Raw genomic sequence first — 9,471 nt, 5'->3', positions numbered from 1 at the left:
AGGCCAACTCTTCAGACAGGGATTGGACTGAACTGTGGGACATAAAGTGATACTTGTGAGGAATGTGCCTCTTAGCTCATGTAGATACAAGAGGCTAAATGGGCAGCTTCTGTCCAGAGGTGAGACGGGAAGGCAGAGAGGGTTAGGAGCTGGTTGAGTGGACGTGGGTAATCAGGGGTAGAAAGGAGGACTGTGCTGTCACAGCATGGGGAGAGCAATTAGGGTCACATAACAATGTATGTGTCAATTTTTGTATGGGAGACTAACTTGAAATGTAAACTTCATTTAAACTACAACAGTAAACAAAACAAAACAAAAAAACAAACCATCTATATGAGACCAAATGGTCAACAATTACTTTAAGACAAAGATGAGAACGTAACGGGGCAGGGAAACTAGATTAATGGAAATGGAACAACTAGAACGGAAATATTGAGTATGTTCACCCATTTGAAGATTGTAACTAATGTCACTGAACAATTTGTGTAGAAACTGTGGAATGGGAACCTAAACTACCGTGTAAACCTTCACCAAAAGCACAATAAAATATTATTTAAAAAGTACATCACAAAAAAAAAAAGAATCTGGGCCCTGAAGCTGTATTAGCTATTTACTAGTGATGTTGGATTCAAAATGGGCGATACCAGTCCATTTCAGTTCACTAATGCCTAGCGTATTGATCTTCAAGTGTTCTATTTCATTTTTGACAACTTCCAATTTTCCTTGATTCATGTTTCATACATTCCATGTTCCTATTATTAATGGATGTTTACAGCTTCTGTGCCACGTCAGCAAATGAAGGTCCATAAGGCTGTATTCTATCCATGTTATTAGGGTCAGTTCTACTCTGAGGAGGTAGTTCTTTCCCAGTTGTATTTTGAGTTTCTTCCAACCTGAGGGGCTCGTCTTCCAGTAATGGAAAATGTTCTGTTATCCATAAGGTTTTCATTGATAATTTTCAGAAAAAAAGCACCAGGCCTTTTTCTTAGTCTGTCTTAGTCTGGAAGCTCTGCTGAAACCTGCCCACCATGGGTGACCCTCAAAAGACCTCTTTAAAGTGTTAAAAAAGTAAAGATGTCACTTTGAGGACTAAGGTGTACCTGACCCAAGGCATGGTATTTTCAATCGCCTCATATGCATGTGAAAGCTGGACAATGAAAAAGGAAGACCAAAGAAGAATTGATGTATTTGAATTGTAGTATTGGCAAAGAATGTTGAATATACCATGGGCTGCCAGAAGAATGAACAAGTCTGTCTTGGAAGAAGTATAGCCAAAATGCTCTTTTAGAAGCAAGGATGGCAAGACTTGGTCTAGCTTACTTTGGATGTGTCATCAGGTGGGACCAATCGCTGGAGAAAGACATCATGATTGGCAAACTGGAGGGTCAGCGAAAAAGAGGGAGACCCTCAATGAGATGGATCGACACAGTAGCTGCAACAATGAGCTCAAGCATAGCAATGATTGTGAGGATGGTGCAGGACTGGGCAATGTTTTGTTCTGTTATACATAAGGTCGCTATGAGTCAGAGCTGACTTGATGGCAGGTAACAACAACAATGCCCTGGAATCAGTAGTGATGGCCCCTCTTTCATTCTGATACTAGTAACTTGTGTCTTCTGTTTTTCCCTTGGTTAGCCTGGCTAGATGTTTATCAATGTTATTGATCTTTTCAATGAATTAGCTTTTAGTTTTATTTATTTTATTTTGATTTCTTTAGTAAAGAAGACTTCTTTAGTAATAAAGATGATAATAGCAAATAATGTTTATAGAGCCTTTATTACATGCCAGGCTTTGTTCTAAGAACTTTTCGTACACTCATTCATTTCCTCCTCACATCAGTCCTGTAAGTGGGAGCTGTAGGATAGGATGCAGAAAGATTAACTTGCCCAAGATCCAACAGCCAACAGCTAATAAGTGCACAATTAGGATCTTGCTTCAAAGCCCATCCCCTTAACCCCTTACCAATGTTTCATGCACTGATCTCTGGTAATTTATAAGTATGGGATTACATTGCTTTTCTTTCTTTCTTTTTTTTTTGGCTTTAGCAATCTGATTGTATTCAAGGGGCTGTTTAACAATTGTACGTTACACACACACAATTCCCATATTGCTCCCTATTTACCAAGTGGCCTAAGTATTTTTCTAAGTACTTAAGCACTTTCCCTCTTCTTGGCTGTCTTTCAACAGATGTCATAGTAGAGGAGGGATGGTTTCTTTGAGGCATTTTGAGCCAGATCATGAAAGGTGTGGTAAACTTGATTGGAAGATACACAACAAAGAGGACCTTGTTCTGTTTGCTTAAAAGAAGAATTCCTCTTATGCTAGTTTTTGTCTTTCTGTTTTTTCTTAGTCTAGGAATACATCTGGGATTGAGACTCTCTTGGGCTGTCCAGTAGGTCCTTTAGACTTTGTTTCTGTATTTCCTGTATGACTTGTTGGAGTAGCTTTGGGAGCTGGCTGAACTGATTGCCTTTTAATTTCTTTGAAGGCCAATTGAAAAAGGCAGCGAGTTGGTTGTTTAAGAACGCTGAGCCTCTGAAGTCTCTTTCCCTGGCCTCTAACAGCCGAGATAGCCGGGGGACTGTGCCAGCACAGTTGATCTCTGGAGTGGAGATTAAAGCAGAGAGTGTGTGCATCTGTTTTATCGATGACTGCATGGATTGTGATGTTCCTCTCGCTGAGCTCACCTTTTCCCGTGAGTATTTTCCTGATTTTCAGATTCATCTTGAGTATTTGCAGTGATTGCTGAATTATTCAGGGCCTGTCTTTTATGTTATTCATGCTCTCCTCTAGTTAGTAGTCTGGGTAAAATTTAGATAATGGTTTTACATATGTTTTTCATTATGTGTATTTTAAAGAAATTCATATTCATTTGCCATATGTGGCTTTCAGCCTATAGCTTGGGAATAATAGAAATTGTCATTGATGAGATTTCTGTTATATTAACAACTCTGGCTGAATAATTCCTGATCTCTTCATTATGCTTATCTTTTTATGTATCTAAAGATTGTAATGAGTCCTGTTACTAAAGACATGTAAAAGATAAGCTCAGAAAATAATGCTTCTATCATATTCATCTCTTGAAAATAAAAAATTAGAATCTTATCAAAAAGCTCACTTCTGAGGCTCCTCCATAGGGCCCGGTAAGAAGTGAAATGCTGGTCATATGAAAGCTGTACTTCAGCAGGGTGGGGAGCAAGGTAGAAGTACCTTGTCCTCAAGCTCACCATGGCAGGCCAGGTTAGGATAAGGCTTCTGAAGAGAATAAATGACAGTCTTACCGCTGTGTTGACTTTTTAAAAATTTTCCATTGTTTTGACCTTACCAGCCTCTTCTCCCTTCAAGTAAAATTGAGTTTTGGGCTTTAAGCCTACCTTTGCCCATTGTGGGGGCTTTCTTTTTCCCTGTACCTCTAGGCATCACAAGGGCCACTTGATTAAAAGTAACAACTGGAATTTTGACTGCTTTCATGAGTGTCTTTTCTGCAGAAAATATTTAGATTATTTCTTATTTTTCTGTGGTATTCTTAAAATTTTGAGCTAATGCTTATCAGGACATGAATGCTTTTATCACCCGGCTTTCTTTTCAGATAGTCAGGTAAAAAATCACTTTTTAGTGTTCCCACAGGTGTTAGATAAACCTGGATGCCAGGGCTGTGACTCGGGGGGAGGCAGATGAGGCAGTTGCCTCAGGCACAACATTTAAGAGTGTGCCAATCAACTCAGTAATCAAGACGAATAATATTCTAACTCAGTATTTAAAAAAAAAAAAAATCCACCATGGACAAAATATTAACATTTTGTAAATTTTCCTATGAGACCAGGAGTATTAGATATGACTAACATCTCTTTTTAATCTTTAATGTGACTTCTCTGCAAAAGAAAGTTTTGGGTGCCCCTGCCCTGCCACTGCACTAAGATTGGCTTGCATTACAGGTCTGAATTTTCTTCAGCGTGTGAGAACTAGCCCTGAAGGCTACGCCCACTTCACCCTTTCTGGAGATTATTATAACCGTGCCCTGTCAGGTCAGTATAAAGCATATATTATTGTGGGATTTAAAAAATTAACAATGATTGCCTGGGTCCATAACTACATGACATTTCACATGAGGGGAAAGGGGCGGGACAGGGAAAGATTAAAAGCAAGTGACCACAGAATGACAAAAGATAGAGACTTTAAACTTTTCTAAAAACTTATCTGATATGTTGCAACTGAATTATTGAGAAAGAACTTTTCATATTTACTTCTTTTTGATCCTGGAGTTTGGCTCATTCTAGAACATAAAATTGCTCAATAGCAAAGGATCCTTTGCTTGGTCCTGATTGTTAGTAGCTAAATTTCCAGGGAAACTTATGCCCAGTCAGCATCTTAAACTTCAGGTTTCCTCACACTCCTTATTGAACTTGTTTCATTAGAAGTGTACTGAGTCAGTGATAATGTATAATCTACCCTGCCTACCTCCTACGGCAAAACACAGCTGATAGAGCAAGCTATTTTTTGGGAGACATAAAACCTGGGTATTTTGCAAAACTTTTTCAGGCCTCTTTCCTTCCATTGGAAAAACCAAGGTGAGGGACTCTACAGGTTGACAGTCAGGAATCATTGTATAACAGTGCCAACCTGTTTGAGCTGTGAAGTTCTTTGCCTTAAGACAATTTAAAGAAATTGCCATCAGAATTCTTCGTAGGTGTGGACAGAGTAAACAGAGCTGTGCTGTGCAGTCTGAGGCTTAAGCCTGAGTAATTGTTCCCTTTGATTTCAACGTGAAATTAAGCCTGATTTGTTGTGCTGCTGCTGATTCTTCTAGAGTTCATGTCACATTTATTTTTATATGTTAGTTAACATTTCCCCTTTCTGTTCTGGATGCACTTAAAGGTAACACCCTTATTTCCTAATTGTTCAAAGTGTCTAACTTCAGAATAATGACCCAAATCTTGCTAGTTGAGAGAAACTCTTGCAGGGCATATGGTAGCTATTTTTCTGAGAATCATTTATTTTCTCAGACCAAATATTGCTTACTTTTAAAGTTGCATGAATGCATTCAGGCCACTAAGTGATAAATGATGTGAGCAGACTGTTGTACTTACTTTATGCTGCACATTGGGTTGGATTTGGGTGGGTGAATCAGCTGTTTTGTGGCTGATTGAGAGAGTATACTTGGAAATTCATTAAAAATTAACTTGTCTTGAAAAGTTGAATCTTTAAAACCACAGTGAGATACCATTTTCACCTAATAGGTTGTGAAGGATTAAGTGGGACAATAATACTTAGTACTGGTGAGGATATGAGCCGTAGAACTCTTATTTCCTACTACGAGTATAAGCATACCCAACAACATGGCAGTGTACTTCTGTTAATTATATTCCCTAGAGCAACTTTTGCCTTTGTGTATTAGGAAGCATGTACAAGACTCCTTTTAGTAGTGTTCTTCCTAATAGCAATAAAACTGGAATCAGCTAAATGTCTTTCAGCAGTAGAATGGATAAATAAATTGTAGTATGTTTATTAATGGTTACTGTTCAGTGGTGAAAACAAATGTACCACAGCTGCATGCTCTGATGTGAATGAATCTCAAAGACAGGTTGTTGAGCAAAAGTAGCAAGCTTCAAAAGGATACATACTCTTGAATTCCCTTTATGTAGAGACTACAAACAGAACAAAGTAATCAATATGTTCTTTAGAAATACACACGTGTGAGAACTATAAAGGAGAGCAAGCGAATGATTAACTAAAAATTCAAGATGATAGTTACCTGCAGTTGGGTGGGAGAGGGAATGAGACGGGGGGAATGGCACTCAGGGGCTTCAGAGGAGCTTGTAATTTTCTATTTCTTAAGCTAGGTACATGAGAGTTTGAGGTATTATTTTTTAAACTGTGCATATATGTTGTTTATATACCTTTTGTACATATATTTTAAGATAAAAATAAAAAAGTTAATGACCCTTCAAAGATATCTAGTTTACTCAACTAATGTATTATTGCTATAACCAGGAGAATCAAATGTAATATTTATGCCACTGTATTACTTTTTTAATCTGAGTCTGAAACCTTTTTCCTTAAGTGGGTCAAGAGTAAATAACTTCCTGCCCTGGAGCAGAAGAAGGCATATATACTCCTTGCCCTCCTTCCTACCACCTCTAGAAGACCGTGGTGAGGGTACATGTAACCTCTTCCACTCATATCCTCTGGACAGCCCAGCCATCTGTAGGGTGACCTGTGGTTAAAGATGGTGCTTTCATTGTGAGATGAAGTTGGAAGTAGAAAGCTGTTAAGCTATAGTTTGTTTTTGCTGAGCATTTGTGAATAGTGTTTGCCTATAAGCTCTTGATATCTGCTGAACAGATGTCTTATTTCCTGTGTTCTTTTAGGCTGGGAGCCATTTATTGAGCCATGGCCATGCTCTGTATCCTGGCAACAACAGGCAGCGAGTCGTCTCCATCCTCCTCGGCTGAAACTGGAAGCCAAGGCCAAACCCCGGCTGGATATCAATATCACTTCTGTACTAATTGGTGAGTGGAAAGTTGTCGTCAGAAGATTGGTGCCTTTTGGTACATAGTTTCCTTGTCTGAAAGACTATTAATCCTGGTTTAGCCAATATTGGAGCCCATGCCAGACATCACTTCTTCATGGGTGCTTTTCTGATGAACCCTGACCTGGCCTTATGATTCTTCTCAGCCCAGTGTTCCAGAGTTGGTATTCCATATTAATGCTATCAGCGATCAAGCAAGAGCTTAGGCTACTTTAGAAACATAGGTGTCCATGATGAACTTTCTCCTGCAGTGCTTGGTCACTGGGTTTATTAAATGTTCTAGTAGTGAGTTTAGATTTCTCCCTCTCAAGCTATTTACAGAATAATTCTTAAAAGGTGTGATTTGGGCCTTGTCTTTATAGCAGGGTAAGTTGCCTGTACTGTTTCCCGTAAGATATCATGTTGACCTAACTATAAAAATGACTTGGTTAAAGGGTCACCAAGCTAACAGCGTGTGTCCGAAAGCTTCTTTGGCAACACTGAAATGCACATTCGTAGATTAGATATAGTGAATCAGAACCGATCTGTCCTTGTAAGAGAAGAGTTAAATAATCACCACTCAGGTAGTGCCCACCTTTGCTGTGAAAATTCACATTAACTGTTTGAATTATTGATCTACACAGATCTGATACTGGTGATACTATAGTTATCTCTGAGTGAGAACACATACTGTTGCAAATCTGAATTTTCTTCAGTGTGTGTGTTGTGTTGAGGCTAAATATTAGAACATCCATTGCCTTGCCCTGTGTCAGGGTAAGAAGGAGAGAATATATAATGAAATGAGACTGTAATTTTATTAATACAAAAAATTTAAAACCTTTGCTGTACATGATCAGTATAATACATTCATTTGCCTAGATAGTAAGATCACCTACGTAATAGTAAATTCACCTCATGATCCTTCTAAATTATATTATTTTTGACTCCTACATTGTTTCTCACCTCTGTTAATCTGTAAGGTTACACAAAGTTGTAGTAGTACTTGGAAAAACTGCAGTAGACAAGAGCTTCCTTTAAACAAAAGGATTCTTCTTGGTATTTCTGATGAGCATCTGTCTATTTAAAAATATCTTCCAAAAAGTGTCCTCCTCAGTGGTGAAACTGTTTTTTTTTTTAAACCTTCAATTCCTCATTCCTTGTACTGAGTTGAAACCCCAAAACATTGCTGTGACCTGTTAGTGTTTAAATCTCATTTCTATAGCTAAATATTGCAACTGAGGGCCAGAAAATAATAGTTCATGCTCCAGAAGTATAGCATCTTAATTAGTTTATAAGTTCTTCATCCAGGTGTGGCGCATTGTCATCGTGCTATCCCCATTATAATTCTCCTCTCAAATAAGAGTTGTCACCTGGATTTCAACCTCCTGAGTTTAATTGTTTTTTAATAGCCTCCTAACTGGCCTGTCTGCCTCCAAACCCTCTCCCTTAGCACGGTATACCAAGTTCTTCACAAATCAGTCAATTCTCTTTTCTAGACTTCTTTGTTATGTCCATACCCCAATATACTGTGCTAAGTCCACACCAGAGTATTCAGTCTTCCGTAAATGTACCATGTATTTTCATATCTTGTTGTCTTTCCCTCTGGCTGGAATGCCACTCTACCCCTAATCCCATTGGTAAACTCTAAACTCTACTCGTTTTTCAAGGCCCAAAACAAAGTTACCCACCACTGTGAAGATTTCTCTGGACTTGGGAGTCCCCCCGCCACCACATCCCACACTTCCACCAAAGCAGAATAAATTTCTCCCTTTGTGCGCCAATAGAATTTTATTTATATCTGTTTTAGCACCTTTCACATTGTGGGATAGTTTTGTGGTGATGTTAGTTTTGTTAACATTAATCTCTTCTACTAGTGTGAGGTTCTCTAGGGTAGAAATTTTCTTAGACCCTAGCCTAGTGAGGCACTCAGTAAAAACTCATTGTGCTGAATTGAAATGATTTGATGTGAACACTCAATCTTTTATACTTCTGTTCTTAATATCTTTGGGGACTTCTTTCTAGACCAGTATGTAAGTACCAAAGAATCATGGATGGCAGATTACTGTAAACAGGACAAGGAAGTAGATTCAACCAAATCAGAAGACTGGATGGGCTCTTCAGTGGATCCACCATGCTTTGGACAAAGTAAGATTTTTCTCTGCAAATGCCTAATGAAACCACTGTTGAGCAGTGTTTCACTGAGAAATCCAAATAGAGCCATTATTTTCTATGGAAAAATGATCTTCTATAGTTCTGTTCTAGTCTTCGCAAAACACAGCTTTCTGGTACGAGCTACTGAACTTTTAATATGGGCTCTAACTCCACCTTTGTGGGAAGACCAGATGTGCAGCAGACAGTTCCTTAATTGTTGTCACGTTGCATTTGAATGGGCGCCCTTGACAGTGCAGCAGGATCAGCCATTGGTGGGTTTGTGTTTTACTCAGCAAAACATTGGCTTTCCAATTGATAAGATTTTTTTTCCCCATACAAAAATTTATTCACACATTGTTATGTGAACCCAGTTGCTCTCCCCCTACTGTGACAGCACACTCTTCCTGTCCACCCCTGATTCCCCATGTCCATTCAACCAGCTTCTAATCCTCTCTGCACTCCCGTCTCACCTCCAGACAAAAGCTGCCCGTTTAGTATCTCGTATCTACTTGAGCTAAGAGGCACACTTCTCACGAGTATCACTTTATGTCCCACAGTTCAGTCCAATCCCTGTCTGAAGAGTTGGCCTTGGAAATTGTTTTAGTTCTGGGCTGATAGAGAACCCAGGGGCTATGCTTTCTGGGGTTCCTCCAGTCTCAGTCAGACCATTAAGTCTGGTCTTCTTACTAGAATTTGAGTTCTGCACCCCACCTTTCTCTGGCTCCATCCGGGGCTCTCTGTTGTGTTCCCTGTCAGGGCAGTCATTGGTGGTAGCCAGGCACCATCTAGTTCTTCTGGTCTCAGGCTGATGA

The 9,471-nt window shown here is 39.2% G+C and overlaps 1 protein-coding gene across 8 annotated transcripts in view; it reads left to right on the top strand.

The window, feature by feature from the left end:
- VPS13D (vacuolar protein sorting 13 homolog D) overlaps window positions 1-9,471 on the top strand; it is a 301,392-nt gene that overhangs the window by 97,167 nt on the left and 194,754 nt on the right. For all 8 annotated transcript variants that reach the window (XR_002824255.1, XR_002824256.1, XR_002824257.1 and 5 more), the window contains 4 exons: window positions 2,489-2,695; window positions 3,936-4,025; window positions 6,369-6,509; window positions 8,531-8,653. Coding sequence is in view for 5 of the 8 variants with exons in the window: in XM_023732177.1 (XP_023587945.1) it covers window positions 2,489-2,695; window positions 3,936-4,025; window positions 6,369-6,509; window positions 8,531-8,653 (561 nt within the window). In the remaining 3 variants the exon portion in view is untranslated. The remainder of the gene's footprint in view (window positions 1-2,488; window positions 2,696-3,935; window positions 4,026-6,368; window positions 6,510-8,530; window positions 8,654-9,471) is intronic.

This window comes from Trichechus manatus, unplaced genomic scaffold, assembly GCF_000243295.1.
Source record: "Trichechus manatus latirostris isolate Lorelei unplaced genomic scaffold, TriManLat1.0 scaffold00048, whole genome shotgun sequence".
Taxonomy (NCBI): Eukaryota; Metazoa; Chordata; class Mammalia; order Sirenia; family Trichechidae; genus Trichechus; species Trichechus manatus.
This window is presented reverse-complemented; position numbering and strand designations above follow the sequence as displayed.